The sequence below is a fragment of the Pristis pectinata genome, chromosome 13, assembly GCF_009764475.1.
Source record: "Pristis pectinata isolate sPriPec2 chromosome 13, sPriPec2.1.pri, whole genome shotgun sequence".
Taxonomy (NCBI): Eukaryota; Metazoa; Chordata; class Chondrichthyes; order Rhinopristiformes; family Pristidae; genus Pristis; species Pristis pectinata.
Genome location: NC_067417.1, coordinates 48,368,839 through 48,394,611, shown reverse-complemented (window position 1 = coordinate 48,394,611; position 25,773 = coordinate 48,368,839). Strand labels below are relative to the sequence as shown.

Below are 25,773 nucleotides of genomic sequence, written 5' to 3'. Positions count from 1 at the left end.
GGAAACAGACAGATCACAGACAAATTTATTCCCTCATAAACAGTAGTGGTGTAATATAACTTTATTGTAAAGATTGTGATGCAGGTAAAAGGTTTTAATTGACAGCGAGCTTTTATTGAAAGGGTGTGGAATGTTCTGAAAATATGGAAAGGAATCAGAAAATCTCTATGTTTACTGTCCAGCTAAGTTTAAAATTTATGTCCTTCTTTCAGTCAGATTCTCCAATACCCGCTTCAAGATACTTTATAGTCCCAAGGCTGCCTTTCGGGGTCAGGCTATTCAGCAGAGCAGAAATGAAAGCCAAACTTTGACCTGTTCTTACCTGTCACACACCCATCCACATGCATATGTCAGCAGAGATAACTGGACAGTAACCCTAGCCCCAGTCAACGCTCTAAGTCTTAAAATAGGTAACTCAGCAAAGGCTGGGGATGCAACCTGGCATCTTTTCAATCCCTATAGCACAACAGGATTTGGGAATGGAGGTGAAACTGAAACATAAGTAAAGATGACCTACAAAGCCATGACGAGTGAGATGTCTCCAAGTGTGATCCAAAAATGCAGAGAAAAATCATTTTTTTAAAATTTGTTGGGCAATTTATCAGCTTCAACCATTAATGCGTGCATTAATAGGGTTCCAAAGAATATAAGGCGATAAATTAGGAATACTATCCAGTGACTCCTAATCTAGATATTTAAAGTTTAACTGTTTGAAGGGAGAGAATACAAAAAGAAGAGGTGGATCAGAGCAGGACATTCAACTCACTGAGCCAACAACAAACTCAAATGAACGTCTGGCAGTGATCTGACTGACATGTGGATTTATTAGTGATAGTGCGGTCAGCAGAGCTGCAGTGCAAGAGATAGTTTCAACCAACTAATGCACTGTGGCAGCCAGTGAGCAGTTCCAGCAATGGAACACCAAGAAAAATAGGGACCAGGTGAGGCACACCGTCACATCCATCCTAGTCACCTGAAATCCGACTCCAGTACAGTGGTGGAATGGTTGATCATAGCACACAGGCAGTCGATATTGGAGCTTGCCAGAGCACGGCCAATGCTCTTCTTCACAATGAAGAATACATCATCCACCATGCTGGACGTCAACTGGCCCTTCTCACAGACGTCCATTGCAACAGCCTGCAATCAAACATTTCAACCTTTAAATGCCTGGGCAAACTTATCCATCGATCAAGAAAGTCCCAAATTCAATTTCTGATTTATCCCCGCCTGTGAAAATTTCCTCTGAACACAGTTCTCTTCAACCAGTCATGTCTTCAAACACCCACGGGATCAATGTTCGTCTTTGTGGGCTTCCCTACATTATAAACCTAAGTTTCCGTTGCCATGGAGAATGATCCCAGGCAGAGCAGTAGTTAGACACCAAAATTAGTCACCCCGTCTCTGGATGCTCTAACCTCATAATAATAATATAAATAAGCATGGGAAAATGCCAGAATCCTGATTACTGTTCAAGACAAATGTGGATTGAAACAAGATGTGTGGCAGAATAAGTCTCAAAAGTATCTGATAGTAAATATCCAAACTAGTCACTTAACTGGTATTCAGCCCCATTGCCATGGACCATCCAGCATTATTCTCCAACTTGTCTACCTATCAGTCTTCCCGCTGAGATTCCTTGCTCCTGCCCAGGTTTTGGACCCTCTGGTCCCCTCAACTCCAGTTCACCAACCTGTGCTGTGTGATTTTGCTGAAGTTCACCCAACTCGCCTGTCCGAATTGAACTCTGTCCATCCCCAGCTTGCCCTGTCTCACAAAACCAGTCCTGTCCAGGCTCTGGACAAGCAGAGTCCCAGGGTACAAAACAGAAGGTAAGGAGGCAAATCCCCTTCCCTAGCCTGAACTAATGGATGGCCACCAGAACTGCACAGTCAAGAGCAATGCTTAGATATTCATTCTCAGGATGCCCAGCATTTATTGTGCATCCTCTATAATAACCCTAAGACTAGTTAAGAGACATCCACAATGGTGTCTGACTGAAGTCACATACGGACCAAACTAGTTAAGGAGAGCAAGTTTTCTTCAAAAAAAAATCACACTTGTGAATCAGTTGGGTTTTGGGCCATGGCGTGAGGATCCACATCACATCTCTGGGAGCCCTTCTGTACAAAGAACCCACCGTTAACATTCACCATGTAAACAAGTACCAATGTGTCTGCTGATAGAAGAATCCATGATTTTCACCGATGGATACAAGAGGAGATACAAGAGGGCATTTTGCAACACGATTGGCATTTTACAACAATCAACAGCTTCAAAGTGACTTTTACTGACAGCAGCACTGTACTTGCAGAATTTTGCTTAAACTACTTTAAATGTTCAAACTATTATGGTAAAATGTTAACTTTTATTCTCTGATTATTAATTCAAATCTCTGGATCACTAATCCAGAATTACCGTACCCTTGCTGACAGGATGTGGTCAGTGTACAATAAATTCATGTACATGTGCTGGGGAAGCCATCAGGGAATACTTTAGAGGCAGGATTGCATTACTTGAACCACTGTAAGAACACATGGCTTGGGAGAACATCAGATGGTTAAATTGGCATGGCACTGTCCAATTAGGTGCCAGGATTAGGAATCAAGGTACGTGCCAAGACATCAGATTCTGGAGCAAAATCAGTTGGAACTGCGCGGATCAGCCAGGGCCTGAAATGGGATGCTCAGTAAATGTTTTGGACGGAACTCTCCAGTAGAATGCACTGTGATTCTGATCTTCCTTGGATCTTTTTTTTTACGTCTTCCAACATCTGAACCCAAAGTCTGGCTTAGAATTCTAACTGAATGTGCAGAATTCTTTGTATGCCATGCAATGGTCATCTTCTTAAATGTGCCTGAGTTAACTTCACCCCTTAACAGTAAGCATTGGGTGAAACTGAACAACACGGAGCAGAAAGTAAACTTTCTCGGGTGGTATGCTAACCCCCTCTTTCATCTGTTGAGCAGGAGGGCTAATGCCAGTATTAAACGATGTCATCTGATTAATCTGAGAAGGCTACAAATCAATAACTGTTTTCTTCATAATTATCATGAAGCCTTTCTCCCTTAGCTTCCTCTTCTGAACTCTGTGCTCTGCCCAAGGGTGAGCTGGGAAGGTTAATGACAGGAGGCCACGTTACACAGAGAGGGAATCACTGAGTTATCCCTACACGTTCTCACCCTATGATACTGGTGGAGCAAGAGCCATGAGACAAGATTATAGAAAATCAGTAAGAGAGTATGCAGCCCACGTTATACAATACCTTGTTGACCATCTCTCTCATGAAGTACTCCTCCATGGTGATATAATATCCTATCAGTTCCTGCATATTCCGACTCAGCAAGCATAGGTTACAGAGTTTATCCAGTGCCTTCTGATGCTCTGGTAGAATCAAGAAACATTTAAAATAACAATGAACTAAGGGATGTTGCAATTGGAAGTAACACTCATATAGACCAGGCTTATAGCTCCCTTATCTTGCAGGGATGAAACAAGCCACTCATCCCGACAAGAGCCATTTCTCCCACGCTCTTCACATCAACCTCTCTTTCCTCTTCATGTACTCGGTAGTTTCATTTCAACTGTGTCTGTGTAATTCACCTCAACCATGTGGTGGTGAGTGTCATAGAACGTAGAACATTACAGCACAGTACAGGCCCTTCGGCCCACGATGTTGTGCCGACATTTTATCCTGCTCTAAGATCTATCTGACCCTTCCCTCCCACATAGCTCCCCATTTCTCTATCATTCACGTGTCACATTTTCCAGGTAAAGAAGTTTCTCCTATATTGGATTTAATGGTCTTTACTATCCCCCACAAGTGCAAACACCCTTGTATTACCCAATTAATTTTAATATGCTGGAAGATGAACTCTTGATCTGTCAACCTACACAATCGTAACCCTTGCACTTTATTTGTCTGCCTGCACTGCACTTTCTCTGTAACTGCAACACTATATTCTGCATTCTGTTTTACTTTTTACTACTTTGATGTACTTACGCGTGAAATGACCTGTCTGGATGGCACGCAAACAAAAGCCTTTCACTGTATCTCAGTACATGTGACAATAATAAACCAATTCCAAAACATAACCTCACAACACTACAAATGGACTGGTTTAAACTGGATGTTGACATGGTTTATGTGAAGTTATTAAAACTTTCTGCTTCAACAGAAATACGGTGTATAACAATATTAAGTAACAGATATCATATTTCTGGTCTACCAATCTGACTTAATTTTCTTAGCACTGCTGTGTGGGAGACATAGAAACATTACATTGGATCCTGGTCAATATCCAGTGGCATCAGCTGGAAAATATTTTTGTACTAAAACTAGGCGTGGATCAGAATCCACTCTAGTGGCCTCCAAGTCAAATGGCCTTCCAAAATTCCCCATCTGATGAGGAGAACTACTTGCATAACCCAGCATAACACTTTGGAATTGTAGGAGGGCTACGGAGAAACTAGGAGGAAAACATGACACAGGACCGTGCACAGGCAGAAGAGCGGTCAAATTCCACTTCCTTGTTCTGGTTCGCACCTCCACAAAAGAACAAGTAATGTGTTTTGTTTATAATCAGATCAGGCCACCTACTCACCTGTCCCCCTACTTCTCAGACAGAAGTACAGGCCAGCAGAGAATAGGCCAGCAGGAGGAAAAGAACACCAAAGGAAAAACAGTTTTCAAGCTATTTTCACACAAGCCGTTCTGATGATCCAGAGAAAGCCCACCATTTATAGTCAGGTACCTTGTTTGACTTCCTCCGAGGCTACTGCATCGCAAACCTCAAAATCAGCAGTGATCCTTCTTTTGATAAAGCGCAGGTATAGTTCTGCGCGAGCATTCATCAAAGTAACCTCTGCCAAAATAGTGTCAAGTTCCCTAAGACAAATCAAAAATAAACTCTTTCAGGTACATGTATTCATCTATATACTGCTGATGCACAATAATCCAAACCTTCTACATGTATATGTAGCTATAATGACCATATGCTCTCAGGTGTGATTGCTGCATCAGACCAACAATTAAGGAACCTATTTTAGAAGAAAGAAAGAAAGAGAGAGAGCGAGAGATAGTTTTAAAAAAATAGGAGTTTGCTTCCTGATCATTATCATGTGGACCTTGTTGAGAAAGGGAGAAAGGAAGCGATAAAGAGAGAAAATCATAAAATTACAAGAGGCATTGACTGGATAGATAGTCAAAGACTTTTCCCAGGGTGAAAATGTCAAATACTAGAGGGCATAGGTTTAAGGTGAAAAGGGGGAAACTTTAAAGGAGATGTGTATATATATTGTGTGTATGTGTGTGTGCGCGTGCGTGTGTGTGTGTGTGCGTGCATGCGCACGCGCACACGCGCGTCATATAGATACACACACGCATGCTGCCAGGAGAGTGGTGGAAGCAGATACAATCGTGATGTTTAAGAGGCACTTAGACAGACACATGAACAGGCCGGGAATGGACGGATCTGATCACGTGCAGTCAGATAGGATTAGTTTAATTTGGTATCACGGTCAGTGCTGACATGGTGGGCCAAAGGGCTTGTTCCTGTACTATACTGTTCTATGTTCAAATATAGAGATGTGTAGCTTGCCAGTGTAACAGAGGAATTGGACATGATATAAATGTATTAACAGGATGCATTTAAAACGTTAGCAGTCTTCAACATTGAAGTCAGCCAGTTAGGATGTGATGCAGACTGGATTACTGAGCGAAGGGTGGAAGTTTCAGGGGCAGTGGTAGCAATCTTCCAGTCCTGCTTGGGTATTGGTGTGGTGCCAGAATACTGGAGGTTTGCAAACGTTACCTCCCTATATAAACAAAGCAAATACAGGCCAATAAGCCTGATCTTAGTGGTCTTTTTTAAGAGAAAATAATCTGAGTCATAATCAATTAGTCTTTAAAAAACATGGACAAATGAATGAAAGTCCATACAAAATGTGAAATCACGTTTGCATAAATTGATCAGGCTTTTTTTGATGGAGAGGCTGGTGAAGGCCTGCAACTGATGCTGTCTAAATGGAGTTTCAAAAGGTGTTTAACAACAGCATTATAGACTTAACTAAATTAAACCCCACGGCATTAAAGGGATTATGAGTGGCCAATGGACAGAACGCAGAGGGTAGTGGTGAATGGTTGTCTGCCAAGCTCCAGGGAAGTACTCAGGAAGCAGGAACAAAGAATGTTGGAGAAACTCAGTGTATCAGGCAGCTCATGTGGGGAGAGAAAGAGTTAATGTTTCGTCAATATATGCCTGATTTCTTACTCTAAGCATTTCTTATGAAGGAACATTGACCCGAAATATTGGCCCTCTTTCTCTCCACAGATGCTGTCTGGCCTGCTGAGCATTTCTAACATTCTCTGACCTTATTTCAGATTTCCAGCATTTGGAGACTTTTGCTTTTCAAATATACAATGGTGTCATCCCTGGGCTTTTTGATGCATGTTGACAACATAAACCCAGATATAAAAAGAGTAAGTTTAAAGTCTACTGGTGATACAAATTGAAGTAAATAATGAGGATTTTTAACAGACTTCAGAAGGGCATAGAGTGGTGAAATGGAGAGGCACATGGCAAATAAAATGAGACACAGAAGTGTGAGCAGTATATTTTAGTAGGAGGAATGAGAAGAGCTGAGTGCTACCATCTTTGAGGAACGTGGGAGAGGTCTGGATACATATTTTTGAAGGCAGCAGAACCATTGAAGAATGGTGTTGAAACAAGCATACAGGAAACTTGGCTTTATTAATGGAGGATAAGTACACAAGAGCAAGGAAGTTTCTTTAAAACACTAATTAGGTCACACTTGGAGTCGTGCGTTGTCTTAAGGAAGGTGCGGAAGAGATTTATTAGACTGGTACAAGGACTGAAGGATTTAGTTGTATGGTGAAACAGGAGAAGCTGGTGTTACCTGGAAAATGTGGTATTTACAACCACATGGCTGAGGTGAATTACATAGATAGAATTAAAAGGAAGCAGGGTAAGTACATGAGGAGGAAAGAAGTGTGGATGTGGTGCAGTGAAGTGGGGAGGGAGGAAATGGCTCCTGTTTCTGTGCTGTAAGCCTAGTCAATATGAATGTTATTGAGATGAGATCTTAACAATGTGTTTAAAATTAACTTTAACACCGAAAACCATACCATTACAAACGGATAAAACTGAATATTGACACGTCTTACAAGGTGTTATTAAACTTTCTGCTTCAAAAGGAAACAACTCAAATACGTGTACTGCATTGCTGAGTGACAAAGACACCAGATTACTGGTCTATTACAAGGTAGCCAATCCATCTTAATTATTCTCAGCACTTATGTGCGGGACACAGAAGCCTTCCAGGGCACGGCGCTTGGTCAATATTTAGTGGTTTCAGCTGGAAGGTACATTGCTATCAAAATTATTCAGGGACAGAATTAGGATCCACTCTGATGCTCTCTAGGTCAAGTGGCCTTCCAAAATTCCCCATCTGTTGAGAAGAACAGCTAATTCCATAACCCCCTATAGCATGTTAGAATTACAGCAAGAAGGGCTGGGGAGAAACCAAGGGAAAAACATGACCAGGGCAATGCACGGGCAGAAGACAGTCTCCATTCCATCTCTGTTCAATTGGAGGGCCAACACTTCCACAATAAGAACCACCAAAGAAGGAATGAAATATTTTAATTATGCAGATAGGCAGGACAAGCTGGGATCAGTCTCTTCACAACAGATGAGATTTAATTGAGGACCTCAAAACCATGAAAGGTTTAGATATAAAAATAATGAGAAACCATTTCCAATGAGGGATGGGTTGGTGAACAGTTTGGTAAAAGAACTAGAGCCAAGTTGAGGAAGCTGTTTGTTGTACAATGAGTCGTTGCGATCTGGAATGCATTGCCTAAAGGAGTGGTGGAAGCAATTTTTAGTAGTTACATTCAAGAGAGAATTGTAAGAGTACAAAAGGAAAAGAAATGAAAAGAGAAGGAAATGATTTTAGTTGGGTAATTCTACCAAAGAACCAGCATAAGGAAGATGAGCCAGATTGCTGCTTCCTGTGTCTTTGAAGCCTAATATTATGTCAATAATCGTTGTTAAAAACAAAGTCATAGATAATTCTTGTACCTCAAAAAATTGTGGATTCAGGGGAGACACCAATCAAAAATGAGAGAATAATAAACACTACTTTTACTATGAAATGCAATAGTAGAGTTACTCAAAGAATATTCATACCTGGGTTCTATTTTGTCCATTGTTAAACTTCTCATCATACTGTTCTGCACACGTTGGAACTGCAAAGACACAAGATGAATGGTCAGTGTTTGTCTTACTGAAAGCACAGGTGTGGCAGTGCAAGTTTAACTCTAAATAGTAAATGCAGAACCGGACTTGGCTCTGTACTACAATCCAGCATATCATTGTGACTGTGAAAGGTTAGACCCATATCTATAGTCACCATTCTTTGGAAGAGACTCTCTAGCTTCTGTCAACTACAGAGTAGGCGCATTTCCACAAGATAGAATATGCTGAAAATAAAAAATAGATCAGGCTGCATATGCACACACATAAGCACACCTCCCAGGAGACATTTTTGTGGGTCCCATGACTACTTGCCCTCCTTGTAGAGGTGTGTGTGTGGCATAGGGTATTACTTGAAGCAAGATAAAATGAAGAGGGACCATGTAATACCACGTTACACCGTGCAATTTTAGTGCAGGTCTGCAGCTGCCTATGTACTAGCTATGGGTAAGAGGTAAACAGCTACAGTCTGCATTGAAGGGATAAGACTGAATTTAACGGCAGAGGTCCACAATGTTAAATAATCTGAGTCTTGGCATCCAAATTCAAACTGGAAAATTGTGCAGTCAAGTTACCAGAGAGCAGTCACTCAAGGAACTTCAATCCAGGAAGGGTGACTGTCATCCGTTGAGTGCGTTACAAAATGAAGACCACACACAAAAAAGAATACTGAGCCACAGGTTAAGATAGCCATGCTTCAGGGTGGGATGGTATGATAATCCCCCTCAATGCTTCGATTGCATGGTGTGGTGAGAAACCAAAACAGAAAGGGCAGCACAGTCTGTGCCATGGTTGGTGGGAGGGTGGCAAGGGTAACCCCAGGGTCCTGGAGATAAAAGAGATCAATGCTGAAGAAACTCAGTCCCTAATGTGAGCTCTTCTGCCTATAGCCAGCCTAACATAGATGCAACCTTTCCCAAAATTGACATCCATTCCTCCCCCAGTTCTCAGGAAGCATCCCTGACCCAAAACATTGACTGGTTTCTCTTTCTACAGATGCTGTTTGACTGGCTGAGTTCTTCCAGCATTTCTGTTTTTGTTATCTATTCTATGCATCTATGTGACCCTAACCTGACACTGCTAGTGATCCATTTTGAGTGGCTGAATTACAGGCAGCTTCAATCCTGTCCTCACCATGGGCAATTGTCAGCAAGGGGGATCAGTCAGAAGTGATGACCCACACGAACAGTGCACCCTTGGATAACCTACTGGAATGCGAGTAGTACCTTTGAATCACTGGGAAGAACAGAGAAGCTGGGGAAGAGGAAATGGTTGTTACTCTCACTGCCCAAGGCTTTAACTTATGGCCAATCAGCTCAAATAAAAAACTGAATTGTCAACATAGAGTGGGAGTCACAGAGTCATATAGCACGGAAACAGACCCTTCAGCCCAAGTGCTCCATGCCAACCAAAATGCCCCATCCAAGCTAGTTCCATTGGCCAGTATTTGACCCATAACCTTCTAAACCTTTCCAATCCATGTACCCGTCAAAGATTTATATTCATATAGCACCTTTAACACAACAAAATGTCCCAAGGTACATTACAGGAACATCATCAAACAACATTTAACGCTGCCACTGAAGGTATTAAAGCCAACGTGCAAAGGCTTGGTTAAAGTAGTAGGTTTTAAGAAGCATGTTGAAGAAAGTCAAAGATCCTGAGGGATTTAGGGAAGGACGTTCAAATATTGGGGATAGTCGGCAAAGGTCATTAAATTCAAAAATGATCAAAAGGCCAAAACTGATGGAGTTCACACATCTTACAGGTTCATAGGCTAAAGGAGATTAGAGATAGGGATGGTCATGGTCATAAAACATATATTTGCCTGTACTCTTTCCAATAATAACACTTCGTATCACATACATCAGAACAGATAATGGTATGCAAATGGACAGAAAATCTCAAATAACTGAAACAATTCTTCTTCCAGCCACAACATCACAATTGACAGACTGGGACTTGAATTAGAAAATTTACACCAAAAGTAAGAAAGGTAGATAGAAAGCTCAAACAAAGACATGATTCTAACTCATGGTTTTTATGTATACCTGCACATATACTGTCCAGTCTCAGATCCACATTCAAACTCCACAGCAGCATTGATCTACAACAATCCCTCGACTTTGGGCTGTACAGTGTTACTGGGCCCTGTGCCATTTACTATCAAGTGATCTGCCTGTGCTTTGCGGAGAAGAAAAGAGGAGCAATTTTTTTTTAAAAACAATTAACTGCTATGATCTGAATACTCAATCTGAAATGGTGATGCAGGCAAATTCAGTAATAACATTCAAAGGAGAACTGGAGAAAGATCTGAAGGGAGAAAAAATTGCCAGACCATAAAAAAAAGCAAGAAAGAAAGACCAAATGGATAGCTAATTGGTCTCCACCAGTACAATGGGCTGAAATGCCTTAGTCAGTGCTACATCAGTCTATAATTCTGTACTTTTCAGCAGTGAAAAGAAAGGAAACCTACAAAACTGCAAGAGGTAAAAGTATATTTTCTTGTAAAACTTAAAAAAATGCTTTGCTTGCCTTTCTGTGGTAATCCCTCTGCTGATTGAACTTGTCCACCACCTTTTCAGCCTGTCGATCACACTCTACCTGCAGATACTTTATAAGTGTGTAAAGCCGCCCAGGCCCATAGTACGTCTCAACAATCGGCTGGTGAGTCTCCACTATTCGAGCGATCCCTGTGAGAAAGATCAACACAACCATACACGTCATCTGCATCATAAAACCCACCCCTCAAAGTTCAAGGTCAATTTGGCAGGTTAGATGTACAGTAAACCTCTCTCCACTCTACCTCAACCATCTGTCTCAGTTTGAGGTTTTTCCCTATTCCCTACACTAGATATCATGCTCCATAATACTAACACTACTAACAATACTAACACTAGATATCATATTCCAACTAATGGTGTCACCAGAATGCTTTTGCCAAATAGGCAGTTATGGGAACAACATCCTCAAAGCCAATCTATTGCTACACAGGCTTATTATTCACCAGACCCTCACAGTCAGCAAGTGACCACGAGGATTGTGGTCAAAAACCCAACTGATGCTGTTCTTATCTCGTATGGCCTTTAGATGACTCTGTTCCCACAGCAGCATGGTTGACTTTTAACGTACAATTGAATCAAGCCACCAGTAACAGTTCCAGAGGTTGGCTCAGCCTTTTCACAGGGCAGCCAGGAAAGGATATTAAACAATGCTCTTGAATGAATTTTAAGCTTGGCGGTGCTTCTGGCATGAACGGCGACTCTGTATCATAGAATAAACTGGGCTCAAGCTCAGGATTAGAAAGTACCAGGCTACCGCCACTGTTGTAACCCTTCTGTTACCTAGGGGTTTCATTTGCATTCGATTGCAGCTCTTTAATTAGATTCACAAAGATATTCTTACCTTCGAAGAGCAGTGTGAGGGTATCAGCAAAGGTAACTGCTGCCCTGCGATCACTCATCTCAGTGCTCAGTGCCAATTGAAGGTTTTCTTCAGCTTTTTTTGCAATCTTCAATAATGAAAGAAAACATCTAAGTAGTATAAGGACTTAGCAAAATCTAATTCGCATCCAAGCCAAGGACATTGCAAGAGCAACTACAATCTAAAACTCCACCCACCTCCTTCCCTTTTGTGTTGCTGATCCAATGACAAACACAACTAATCCTCATTGAACTCGTCCTTTATGCAACATCTTTCATGATGTCTGGATGTCCCAAGTTCATTAAAAGCAATGAAGTACAGTCTAAAACTAGTGTAATGCTGGAAAGTCAGTAGCCAATTTGTACACAGCAAGATCTATCAAGCAGCAATGAAATAAATGGCCAGATATCTTGTGTTTTTTTATTGATGATGCTCAAGGGATAAATAATAACTAGGTTTAACCTGGAGCCTTTTTTTGAAGTGCCCTGATACCCTTGATGTCCATCTGAAGGAACATTTGGGACCTTCATTTAATGTGTCATCAAAAGTTGGCACCTCCAACAGTGCGGTAATCCTTTAGTGCTGCATAACAACATGGGTCCAGATTTCAACACATGATGATTCAGAATACATACGACTCCATGACTGAGTCACAGAAACACCGACATGGTAACACAGGAGGGGGTCGCCACGTGAAAGGGAGCAGCCTAGTTGTCCCAAGAAAAAGACCATCCTTCTGTCCTCCGTGCCCTTTACCTGTTTACAAAGGTACTCGGAGAACTTGCTCAGGCCTTCTTCGTGCAATCCCAGCAACGGAAAGATCTTGAAGAAGCGCTCCACCTGTGGCAGGTCACCTTCCACGATGGCTACATCAAACTTCTCAGCAACAATCACTCTGAGCCGCTGCTCTGCCTCTTGCAACAGGTTGAGGTTTGCATCAATGACATTAGCTGTTGGGAAACGTAGCTACAATTAGTTGAGCGAACATTAGAGATCCTTGTTTCACATTTATTCATTCCTTTTGCTGCCTACTGTGTGCTCATTTTAACTAAACTTGCCACTACTAATAATTAGCCTATCATGTTCGTCAATCAACCTCCTGCCTATTATTCCATGTATAGATTTAGAGCTCAACACACCTTATAGATAATACGCCAAACTGCTTCATCACAACCCTTGGATACGTCCTGTCTCAAAAAAGCAGGACCATCCAATCCAATCCAATCCACCTAATTAATGCCCAATAGTCTACTCCCAATCATCAGCGAAACCATTGACAGTGACGTCAGTGTTGGTGAGTTCACAGTTTTGGTCCCTTTATCAAGAAAGGATTAGTCTCCACTGACAGTCAGCTTGGGTTTCACCAGGACCGCTCTCAAACCTCATTGCAGCTTTGGTCACTACATGAGCCACCGTTGGTGTGGCTCATGTAGTGACCAAGGGAAGGGGGGGGGGGAGGAGGGGTAATTGCTCTTGATATAAAGGCAGCACTTGACTAAGTGCAGCATCAAGGAGAACTGAAGCCAATGGGCATCAAGGGAAAAACATTCCAGTGGCTGGAATCAAACGTCACACAATGGTTGGAGGTCAATCATCCTAAACATTGCTGCAAGTTTTCCTCATGGTGATGCCCCAACCCAACCACCTTACACTGCTGATAACAGCCAAGGAATACTTGAGCCACAAAAGCACCGGCAATGACTATGTCCAACAAGGCAGAGTCTAACCACCTGCCCTTGGCATTCATTGGCATTACAATCAACAAGTCCTCCACAATCAACATTCTGGAGGTTACAACAGACATGAAACTCAGGTTAACCAAGTAAGTATTGTAGACACAAGAGCAGGTTAAATGTCATAGAGACATACAGCACAGAAACAGGCCCTTCAGCCCAATATCCATGCCGACCAAGATGTCTATCTAAGCTGATCCATCTGGCCCATGTGGTGACCAAGGGTGGGGGGGGGGGGGGGGGGGGGGGGTGGTGGTGGTATGGGGGCTTAGTTTGACCAAGTACAGCATCAAGGAGAACTGAAGCCAATGGGCATCAAGGGAAAAGCACTCCAGTGGCTGGAATCCCTCCAAACTGTTCCTATCCATGAACCTACCAAATGTCTGTTAAACATTGTAACTGTGTCTAGCACTTCCTCTGGCAGCTCATTCCGTATACTCACCGCCCTCTGTGTGGGAAAAGTTACCCCTCAGGTCTCTTTTAAATCCTTCTCCTCTCACCTTAAAGCTATGTCCTCTAGTTTTAGAGACCCCTCCCTGGGTAAAAAGACTGTGACCATCCACCTTATCTACACCATCCTTGTGAATCTTTTCTGCACCTTTTCCAGCTGAGTGACACTCTTCCTATAGCTGGATAAGCAGAACTGCACACAATACCCCAAGTGTGGTCTCACCAACGATCTATACAGTTGCAACATGACGTCCCAACTCCTGTACTCAATGCCCTGACTGATGAAGGCAAGCCTGCCAAACACCTCCTTCCCCATCCTATCTAGCTGTGTCATCACTTTCAGGAAACGGTATACCTGTACCCTAAGGTCTCTCCGTTCTACACACTTTCCACAGCCCCACCATTTGCTGTGCAAGTCCTGCCCTAACCAAAATGCAACACCTCGCAATCATCAGAGTCCATCTGCCATTCCTTGGCTCACTTCCTCAGTTCATCTTGATCCTGTTGTAATCTTAGATAGCTGTCTTCACTGTCCACTACACCACCAATTTTGGTGTCATCCGCAAACCACATTAACAACATCGTCATCCAAATCGTTACTATAGATGACAAACAACAGTGGGCCCTGCACCGATCCCTGAGGCACACCACTGGTCACAGGCTACACGTGGACAGGATGTTTTCTCTTGCAGAAGAATCTAGAACTTGGGGTCTACAAATAAGGCCTTAAACTAAACAGTGAGTGGAGGGGGGGAGATTGGGTTCTGCTGAGGGAAAATTTAGAAAATTAAAGGAGTAAGGACAGGACAATTGTGCAGACCAGTGCAATGGGTAATGATAATCAGAGACTATCAGAAAGGGAAGGAGAACACAAGCGTAAGTCAGGGCAGGGAAAAATTGTGGAAGAAACAAAAGCCAGGGCTCTTTGTGTGAACGTACACAGCAGTGTGTATATAGCCTGGGCAAACCAAATAAATAGTAATAGATGGAGAACATATTAATGGTGTGTATAACATAAGAAAATAGGAGCAGAAGGCCCCTCAAGCCTGCCCATCATTCACTGTAACCATAGCTGATCTACTCAGGCCTCAAATTTTCCTCTGTACCAAATCCGACCATCTCTCAATCTTTTAAAAATTTATCTACCTCCACTTTAAATACTTATAATGAGCTAGGCTCCAGGACTCTCTCTGGGGTAGAGAATTCTAGAGATTTACCATCCCCTGCTGCAAGAAATTTCTATGTACCTTGGTCTTAAATCACAGGCCTCTTGAAACCACGTCCCCTAGTTCAAGATTCTCCCACTGGCAAAAACATCTCAACATGTCCTCTCTAGATCTTCTTTCAATAAGATCATCCCTCATTCTTCTAAATTCCAAAGATTACAGATCTAACCTGTTTAGTCTCTCTTGATAGACAATCCTCTCATCCCAAGAATTAACCTGGGGAATCTCCTTTGGACTGTCTCCATTGCAACTAATCATTTCTTGATTAAGGGACCAAAACTGTGTGCAGTACTCCAGGTGTGGACTCACCAACACCCTGTACAATTGTAACAAAACTTTCCCATTTCTTAACAACTCCTGCATCACAAAGGCCAGTATGCCATTTGCCTTCTTAACGATGATGTATTTACCTGCTAACTTTTTGTAATTCATACTCAAGAACACATACATCCCTTCATTCATTTGCAGTCTTTTTCCATTTACATAATAAACTGCCTTTTGATCCCTCTTACTGAAGAGCATGACCTCACACTTTCCCACATTAAACTCCATTTGCCAAGTTTTTGCCCTGTCATTCAACCTGTCTATATCCCATTGGAAGGTCACAAGTATTCTCATCACAACCTGCACTTCCACCCATTTTCATGTCACCAGCATAAAGGATGCATGACATGATTTCCTTCATCAGCATGCGAGAAACTAGCAAGGGAACAGGTTATTTCAGACCTAGTACTGCGCAGTCAGAAAGGGTTAATTAACAACCTGGTAGTTAAAGGGTCTTTGGGGAAAGGTGCATTAGCTTAATTTGAAATCAGGATCTTAAATCCAGACAAAGCAAACTACCAAAGTATAAAGTATGAGTTGGCTATTGCAGACGGGGACATTAAATTAACAGGTAGGACAGTGTGCAAACGATGGTTTACATGTAAAGAATACCCAGCTACATCAAATAACTGTTGCTTCAAGACACACAAAAAAACCCAGGAAAATTGGACCAGCTATAGCACAAATATCCATGGTTAACAAGAGGTGTTAGACAGTGTTAGATCAAAGGAAAGACTTATACTGTTGCTGAAGAACAGCAAGTTGAAGATTGGGAAAATTTTGAATTCAGCAGGAGGACAAAAAAAATTGGTAAATAAAGGGAAAGCAAAATGAGAGAATAAGCTAGCCAGAAGCATAAAAACAGGCTAATAGGAGTCCCTATAAATATGTAAAATGAAATAGATTAACAAAATAATAACGTTGGTCCCTTACAGACTGAAACCAAAGATTTTATAATGGAGAAAATGGAATGGCAAAGAAACTGTGTAAAAACTTTTGTGTTTTCAGGGAAAATGACACAGAAAACCTCCTGAAAATAGTGGAGAACAAATCTAGAGTGAATGAAGGGCTAAAAGAAATTAACATTGATTAAACAAAAAAAAGTACTGGAAAAAATCAATGAAAAAAAAACAATAAATCTCCAGGATCTGATGACCAAAGATTTTGGAAGGGGTGGATATGTTGACCGAGGATGCACTCTCTAGTTTTCACCTTCCAAAATTCCATAGATTCATTCTATAATGGAAAATAGTAAAAGTAACCTCACTATCTCAGAAGGGAGAAGAAACACAGCAAAATACCAGCCAGTTGGCCTGAAACCAGTATAGGGTAAATACTGGAATCTATCACTAATGAAGTGAAAAATAACGTAAGAATTGAACCTCGGTTCCAAAGGCACCCTTCACAATCATGAGACTGGAGATTTAAACGAGTTAGTATTTTAAAATCCTTACCCTCCTTCCCCTGCCGGCTGAGTTCAATTACAGACTTGTCGAGTGACAGGTAGCGATGGATATGTGCAGCTGCCTGCTCATAGTCCTCATTGCGCAGGGCTGTCTGCACTCCATCAGTGCAGAATTTAAGATCCAAGATGTCATCTGCACGTTGAATGGCCTGGTAAATCCGATTCTATAAGGCATATTTAAGACTATGATTACCACACAAACCTTTTCCCAGTCTTCTACTGTTCGTATTTTTTCCCCTCAGGCTCTATCAGCTGAGAATCACAGATACCTACTAACCAACAGAGCAGATGGACAAGCTCAATCTCAAGGCCTTGACCAATGCAATGTTTCATCTACAGTTTGTGATGGAGCCAAGTGCAATTCAGATTTTAATAATCCTCATTTTTTTTTGAACTGCAGAGTAGCTCAAGTGCCTTGACTTGTAAGGTACTGGTCCATTGGGTTTCATAGATCAGAAAATCTGCAAGTGGATTCCCAGTACATGGACCTTAGGTGGGTGAGAGCTAGGAGGGCTGGATACGGAAGCAGCTGAAGTGCACAACTTACTGCAAGTCTCCCAGGCAAGGAAAGTTACTTAAAGACTCCCAAACCTGGTCAGCATCCGGTGTTGCTTATGTTAACACTGATGCTAATCCAGGGGAAAACACTGACGCTAATCCAGGGGAAAACACTGACGATACCTGTATCAGAGCCAGGGCATGAAGAACAGACACTCATGGGATGTGCACAACAAAAGGGGTCCATTACAGGAGAATCAGTGACCTCATGGGGACTGATAAGTTGTATTGCAGAACATGACTATAAAGCCGATCCTCACATTACAGAAGGGGGTTGCATTCCTAGAAATGGCCTGTATCACGATGCCATGTCATCTGCACATGCATCAAGAAGCGAGTTGAAAAACAAGTAAATTTTATACTTGAGGCACAAGAGACTGCAAATGGTGGAACAACAAACTATCCGCTGGAGGAACTCAGCGGGTCAAGCATCATCTGTGGGAGAAAAGGAATTGTCCAAGTTTCGGGTCGAAGGATTTCAACCCGAAATGCTGACAATTCCTGTTTGTTGCTCTAAATTTTATATTTATTTACATTTTTCCGTGTAAATTCCGTGACAGCAGATTTTTATTCCATATCTCAAATTTTTAGGTAGTGGTTTGCAAATGCTGCAAAGGCAAATTTCCATTACCAGAACAGCTTTAATGTTGGGGGGGGGGGGGGGGGGGGGGGGGGTGGGGCAGGGATGTCACCTCTACTATAGTTTATAAAATTGTTGGATTCAATTTCCAAAATGTTAAATGGACGCACAAACTAAATTCTTAGCAAAAGCCATTAAGGGTTCTGATGAATTGGCAACTGTATTAAATGTTCATAGTGCAGTGCCCCAACCTGAGCCAATACCTTTAACAGAAGAGGATGTAAAACTGAATAACCAGACCAGGTATGATATCTAATGGTCCAGGAATCAGAACTTCTATTGTATCCACTGGCCAAAATGGTGCAATTAACATGCAACTGAGTATTTAAGAAATTAGGATTTCCAGACTTCCCAAAAGCTGTCACTATCCATTTCTGATTTATGGATGCCATAATAACACTCTACCTAGCAGTTGTATTGGAGTTAAAAAGCAATGTGTACCTTGGCTAGGTCAAGCTGTCGAACTTTGCCGCTTACGTTTTCAGCCAGGTTGCATGTAAACGTGATCATCCCCGCAAGTTGTTTGGCATCCCCCTCAATCAGCTGCAAATTCGGACTAGAAAAGAAAGCAACAGGGGACTATGAGAAAGGAACATTACAACACCATTAGGTGTGTGCGCAATAAAAACAATGGAACATTCCACAGAAAATGTGGAAGCAGAAGGTAGATTAGCCAGCGTCAGGGCAGAGGAAGGACAAGTTTAACATTTCAAAAGAACTTAAGACTACAAAATAAAAAATTCTCACAAAAAACTAAAATACACACATGGCTCCTGATGCTTTACTTACCTACTTGAAGGCACAGGTATTCAGTTTACTGGGTCCAAGCCAGCTCCCAACAGAGCAATATCATACCTGTTCTCCATAGCCCCCAATTTATTCTCTCTTGCAAACTCATCAACTCCCCTTTGTTTTCTCCTGACCTATACTAACAGGCAATTAGTAACTGCCAGTTGACCCACCAGCACGTCTTTGAGATGTGGGAGGAAACCAGAGCACCAGATGTAAGCCCATGCACAGTCACAGGGAGGATGAGCAAACTTCACACAGACAGCAACTGAAGTCAGGATCAAACCTGGCTCCTTAGAACTGTGAGGCAGCAGCACTAACTGCAGTACAACAGTGTCACTGTTGCATTGCTACCTAATAGTTAATCATTTGAACACATGAATAAATTTAGTGCATATTCGTGTGTGTTTGGGTCAAATTTGACAAACTCAATGTTGAAATAAAGATTTCTGACCATATGTCAAAGGAGGCTATTCAGCCCATCATCTATGCCAGCTCAGACAGCAATCCCATTTCCCTACTAATTTTTCCCTGTAATTTATTCTCCCCACATTCCCATTAATTCCCCCCAGATTCTTCCACTCACCTACACACTAGAGCCAATTTACAGCGGCCAATTTTTTGGGATGTGGGAGGAAACCGGAGCATCCAGAGGAAAGCCACGTGGTCACAGGGAGAAATTGCAAAGACTGCACCCAGTCAGGATTGAACCTGGGTCCACCAATAGTACCAGGGCCCTCCATAATCGTAGATTTAAATTAGATTAGAAGGCTGAATAGGAAACTGAATCCTGGTCCAGGGTCTTGACCCAAAATGTCAACTGTCCCTTTGCCTCCACAGATAATGCTTGACCCACTGAGTTCCTCCAGCAGTTTTTTTTAAACAATCAGCCTAAACCTGTGTGCTCTGATCACCAATCCTCATTTTTCCCTAAATTCTACTAAACTTCACAATCCCAATCACCTCTATTAAATCTCCCACGCTTCCGCTACTCTGAGAACAACTTCACCCTCTCTAGATTGCCCATATAACCAATGTATCTTTTAGAACCAAAAAGACAGAATCATTAGGGAACACAAGGCCATTCAGCCTATCAAACCCATACCAGGATCTTATGCAGCAATCCAGTCAGCTCTACTGCTCTGCTCTTTCCTGTAGCCCTGCAAGTTACTTTCCCGTAGCCCTGCAAGTTACTTTCCCTCATGTGCCTATCAAATTCCCTTTGGAACGCCCTGATCGACTTTGTTTCCACAGGCAGTGAGTTCCAGATTTCAACCATCCACGCACAGGAAGAATTTTTCCTCAGACTTCCACTATCGTTCCCCGTCCCCTCCCTCCCCACCAACCCCCACCATCAGCTTTTACCATCTGTAACTTCTGCCCATCATGTTAAATCTGCATCCCCTAGTCCTTGAACAATGCAGTAACAGGCACAGCTTCTTCCAACCCTATCTAAACTCATCATGACATTGTACACCCCTATTAAATCTCCACTCAACTGTCCGTGGTAAACATCCTCTGCACCCTTCAAATTCTGTCCATGATCATTGGTTCTAGAATATTCCCATCAGCAAGGTTAAACTGATTGATTTGTAATTACTGGGTTTGCCTCTATAGCTTTTTTTTGAAACACTGTAACATTTCCAATTTTCCAGTTCTCAGGCACTTTCCCTGAAATGGAAGATTACAGCCAGAGCCACAGCAATAAAATCAGTTGCCCTGAATTCAACAATGAGAATAGTAACTTAGTTTGTAAAATGAACTCATGTTGACACTTTGTCAATACCATCAGAACACCTCCCCAACTAAAAGGACAAGGCAACCTTGGCCTAATTCAATGTGAAAACTATGAGCATCAATAAGGGAGCATCCAATACTTAAACAATCAAATTCAAGAAATACATTCTGATTAGAGGCACATAGTGTGAAAGTTCTCACCCAATGAGACTTGAACCATTGTACGCCAGACATGAATTATGTTTGATTCCAGCTCTGTGGTATGTTTTATGATTTTAACATTGGTGTCAATCAAGCTGACACAGTTAACCTAATTCACCATTCAACCACCTCATACACACACCAACATCCACTCCATCTGCGTATGAACATCTGCAACTAATGGATTAAACAGGATGTTATGGAGCCAGATGCTTTAGTGCCACATCCTATAGGATTGATTAAAAGAACAGCCTAACATGTGTGTACGGTGATGCACCACAGACTACTGATGACCTCCTGACATGTGCAGTGCAGCCACACATCCAAAATGAGGACCTGGCGAACATCAATGATTAAGCAGCTCAACCAGACCAATGATGTGTAGAGGTAGAAATGAAGTTCATGACAGAAGCCTAAGAAAACCAAGGCGGAATTTCCCATAAAATGAATAATTGCTCTGTACGTCTTTAAGTAAGTTTAAATGAATGCATTTTCCTGAAGTGTATTAGCACCAGTGCACTAAACAGATCCAAACTATACCGCAAAACACGCTGTTTAGAAACAATTTGCCCAACACAATGGTTTGGAAGCAATTAGTGAAATTGAGAACTCGATCCAAAAAAAAGTGCTCTTGGCTTTTGACAGTAGCCCACTGTGCATCAGCTCTTTATTCACTTCTTCTTACAACTGGTACCTACCCCATCCGGTGCAGAGCTACCATTTTACCCTCCAGGCTGCTCTGTTGTCCAAAAAGAGCCTCAAGTTCTGCTTCAACTTCCTTCTGCATTAAGAACATAAGAAATCAATTAGCTGTTTACCAAAGAACAGTAAAACTCTGCATAAACACATCTTACAGAGACACTAAATTATAAAGGGTTCCAATGTCAAACACACTTCACATAAATATGTCTTGCAGTCAAACGACGATAAGACCACACAAGAGCTTTTCACGAAAAGTAACCTTTCCGATAGCACAGAATTTCACCACATTCCTCGCTGGTATAGGTGCTCAAAAGCATTCTTTCCCCAAACACACCAGGTTTTGCTCTACAATCTCCACTTTTTCAACTAAGTAGGTATTCTGCATTAGTAAGTCTGAACAGAGAGTCTCTACAACGTGTAAAATGACTGTGGTATCAAAACATCTTGGTAAATTGATTTATTGTTGTCACGTGTGCCAAGGTACAGTGAAAAACTTTGTTTTGCATGCCATCCATACAGATAATTTCATTACAACAATGCATTGAGGCAGTACAAGGAATAACAATAACAGAATGCAGAATAAAGTGTTACAGTTACAGAGAAAGTGCAGCGCAGGCAGACAATAAGGTGCAAGGCCATGACGAGGTAAATCGTGAGGTCAAGAGTCCATCTTATCATACTAGGGAACCATTCAATAGTCTTAATACAGCGGGATAGAAGCTGTCCTTGAGCCTGGTGGTAAGTGCTTTCAGGCTTTTGTATCTTCTGCCCGATGGGAGGGGGAAGAAGAAAGAATGTCCTGGGTGGGTGGGGTCTTTGATTATGTTGGCTGCTTTACCGAAGCAATGAGAATTATAGACTGAGTGTAGACACCTTCTCAGCTGAATTTAAGCCATACAAACCAGGGATGACCTATGTTTGATTCCAGGTTTGTGGTATGTAATAATTTCAATTATGGTACAGCTGAGCTACTAGAATTACCTTTATCCTCCCAGATTAGGGTCAAGGAGGAAAAAAATTTCTTGCTCCTGGTCATAATCCAGTATCCCCCATTGAAAAGAACAAATGTCTGGAAATTAAATTAATCCAAGATCAGGCTCAGTTGTAACACCCATTGTGACAATTGGCTAACATTGCAGTTTAGAGGAAGCTATTGAAAATATTTCTCATAAGGAGACAACACCAACAGAAGAGAAAAAAAGGAGCATTATATGATATCGACTTCCTCCCCCCCCCCCCCCCCCCCCCCGATGCTGCTTGATGTGTTGAGTTCCTCCAGCAGTTTGTCTTTCCTTGACAATAGGCCTAATTGCAGTCTGTCTTGATTTCTTGGCTTTCTGTACATGTCGATCCATGAAAGGTATTCCACCTGCTTCCATTCATGAAACAAACTCAAATTATCTTTCAACAATCTTTTGAATAACCATCTTTTAGATCAAACCATTTCTTGGACAAGAAATAGCACTTGTACAGGAGGCAGTAACTTCAAACATCACATAAATAAAGCTAAAGGCTAAAATCACATGAAAGTTCCGCTGCATCCAGTCATCTATCACAGTCGAAAATGGAAGAGTTAACAAACAGACTCCAGGATCATCCCCATCCAGGACAGAGCACATGAGTGAAAGGACGTTCAGCCAAGAAGACCGCGACCCTATTCAAAGAGTTGGCAGGTTATCTCCAACACCACGGCCACAACACTTGACCCTCAATCAACATTTAAGAAGACGACCTGATCATTCGTGGGAGCTTTCTGTGCACGTATCAGCTGTCACATTTCCAACATTAAAAAACAGCAATCACACTTCGAAATATGAAACGCTCCCAGTGACCTGGGATGGTGACAGACACTGTAGGAACGTATCTGTCTGCGCCTGGCATTTGGCTCCATCTTCCTCCTTTTTTTGCCTGCGGCATCTATCAAATCTCCTGATTCCACCAGTCCCCCTCTCCCATCTGGCTCATCGCCAGTCATCCTTCCACAACCCCTCCTCCCACTCTGTCCACCAATCACCTCCCAGCCCGTCTCACCACTCGCCCTTTCCCCTTATACCAGCTATCTCCCCTCTCAGTCCTGATGCGACCCACCGAGTTCCTCCAGCAGAGTGTTGATCCACATTCCAACAGCTGCAGTCTGTTGTGTCTCCACAGTCTCCTGTGTCTCCGTAGGAATATGCATTGTATGAATGTTCTAACAAACTTCTACTGCTGAAAGTATCCTAACTGGTTGTATCATGGTCTGTTACAGCAATTTGAATGTGCAGGAACGCAAGAAGCTGCACCGAGTAATGGGCTCAGCCCAATACATCACAGACCCATCCCTCCGCACCACCGGTAGTACCCATGAGGCGCTACCTCAAGAAGGCAACAGCTATTATCAAAGATCCCCACCATCCAGGCCATGCCACCTTCTCACAGCTACCATCGGGCAGGAGATACAGAAGCCTGAAGTCCCACACTCAACAATTCAGGAACAGCTTCTTTCCCTCCACCATCAGATTTCTGAACAGTCCATGAACCCTACCTCGTTATTCCTCTTTTTTTGTTGCACTATTTTTGTAATTTATAATAATTTTATGTCTTTGCTGCTGCAAAGCAACGAATTTCACGACATATAAGTCAGCGATAATAGATCTGATTCTGATCACTACCTCAGCATAGCAACACGATGACCACTTTCCACTACAATGGAGTTGTAGAACAATTTTGTTGTGGTTAATTGTGTTCTTTCTTGTATAATTTATGTTTTTCTAATGAATGTTGCGTCTCTGATGCTATGTGCCTGTGATGCAGGCACGGTAGTGTAGCGGTTCCCCTTTCAATAACTTTCTTTTTGAATATAGAGGAGCGGAGCTAACGACGTAATAATGTTTTTTTCAACCGAAGAAAGATGACAGTCCAGCTTTTTTGTTTTGAAGTTTTTGGTTTGCTTTTGTTTATTATTGTCATTTTTTTTGTTGTTTTGTTATGATTTTTTAAATTTCGGGGTTCTCTTTTCACATAATCAAATTTTTCAAATTCTTTTATATCATGTTCGTTTAGTAAGAAATTGGGAGGTTCAGATTATATATTTTACTCCCTGTGTTTGTATATGTCAACAATTATTATTGTAATCCCGATCTTTTCATACCATGTGTATAATTACTATTGTTATGTGTATTAATTTGAAATTTAATAAAAGGATTGAAAAAGGTAGCGTAGCGGTTAGCGTAACGCTATTACAGCGCCAGCGACCCGGGTTCAATTCCGGCCGCTGTCTGTAAGGAGTTTGCACGTTCTCCCCGTGTCTGCGTGGGTTTCCTCCGGGTGCTCCGGCTTCCTCCCACATTCCAAAGATGTACGGGTTAGGAAGTTGTGGGCGTGCTATGTTGGCGCCGGAAGCGCGGCGACACTTGCGGGCTGTCCCCAGAACGCTCTACGCAGAAGATGCATCTCACTGTGTGTTTCGATGTACATGTGACTAATAAAGAGATCTTATGAGATAAGTTTCTCATTGCAGCTGTGCACACAAGGACTTGTGCGTGTGACAGTGAACTTGAGCAGGTTCACAGAGAACCACCATCCCCTGTGCACGGCCCGGGACGGCCACACACCCACCCCCGGCAGGGCCGCCCTGGGGCCCCCGCAACTGAGGCCCTGGTCCCGCCCCTCCGCCCAGCCCCCGGCTCTCCCCCACCTCCTCACTGCACAGCTGGCCGTAGGCTTCCTGCAGCTCCGCGATCTCCGTCAGTCCCTCCAGAAACTCCATGGACAGGCTGGAGCTGCAGCCCGCTGCCGACGTGGAGCCGCCCGCCATCTTCGCCGTCGCTGGGCAACCGCTTCCGGTGGCGAGGCCGAGGACCCTTCCCCGGGCTGGCCGGCGGCTGCCTGATCCAAACACTCCCAGCCAGGTACCTACCACCTGTACAGTTGACTTCACCCTGCTTCATCTGCCCCAGGTAGTCCCAACTAATCCCCCTCAGCAACCCACACCACAGCAACAAAAAAAATCAAATCTATCCAGTTTGATTCACCTGCTCTTATAATTTTCCAGATGCAGATTTATACACTTTTTATCAAATATCATACTTGATTGAAAAATGTAGAGCTTTCAAACTCAGTTCTCCACCCCTGAAAACAGCCTTGATGCTTCAAATGTACAGAAATGGAGTTACTTAACATTTAATCTCAAAACGTTCAATGTTGTTTTGTTAGAGTCTCCAAGCCGCAAAGTTAAACTTTATAGCATCACCTTGAGTTAAAGATT

The 25,773-nt window shown here is 42.4% G+C and overlaps 1 protein-coding gene across 1 annotated transcript in view; it reads right to left on the bottom strand.

The window, feature by feature from the left end:
* cog4 (component of oligomeric golgi complex 4) overlaps nt 1–25,436 on the bottom strand; it is a 43,026-nt gene extending 17,590 nt beyond the window's left edge. The window contains exons 1-11 of the mRNA XM_052028154.1: nt 25,204–25,436; nt 21,524–21,606; nt 18,540–18,654; nt 16,890–17,064; nt 12,459–12,652; nt 11,685–11,790; nt 10,815–10,972; nt 8,214–8,272; nt 4,755–4,888; nt 3,266–3,384; nt 974–1,140 (exon numbers count right to left, since the gene is read on the bottom strand). Coding sequence (XP_051884114.1) covers nt 974–1,140; nt 3,266–3,384; nt 4,755–4,888; nt 8,214–8,272; nt 10,815–10,972; nt 11,685–11,790; nt 12,459–12,652; nt 16,890–17,064; nt 18,540–18,654; nt 21,524–21,606; nt 25,204–25,323 — 1,430 coding nt within the window. The 5' untranslated portion in view covers nt 25,324–25,436. The remainder of the gene's footprint in view (nt 1–973; nt 1,141–3,265; nt 3,385–4,754; nt 4,889–8,213; nt 8,273–10,814; nt 10,973–11,684; nt 11,791–12,458; nt 12,653–16,889; nt 17,065–18,539; nt 18,655–21,523; nt 21,607–25,203) is intronic.
* Between the last annotated feature and the right edge of the window lie 337 nt (nt 25,437–25,773).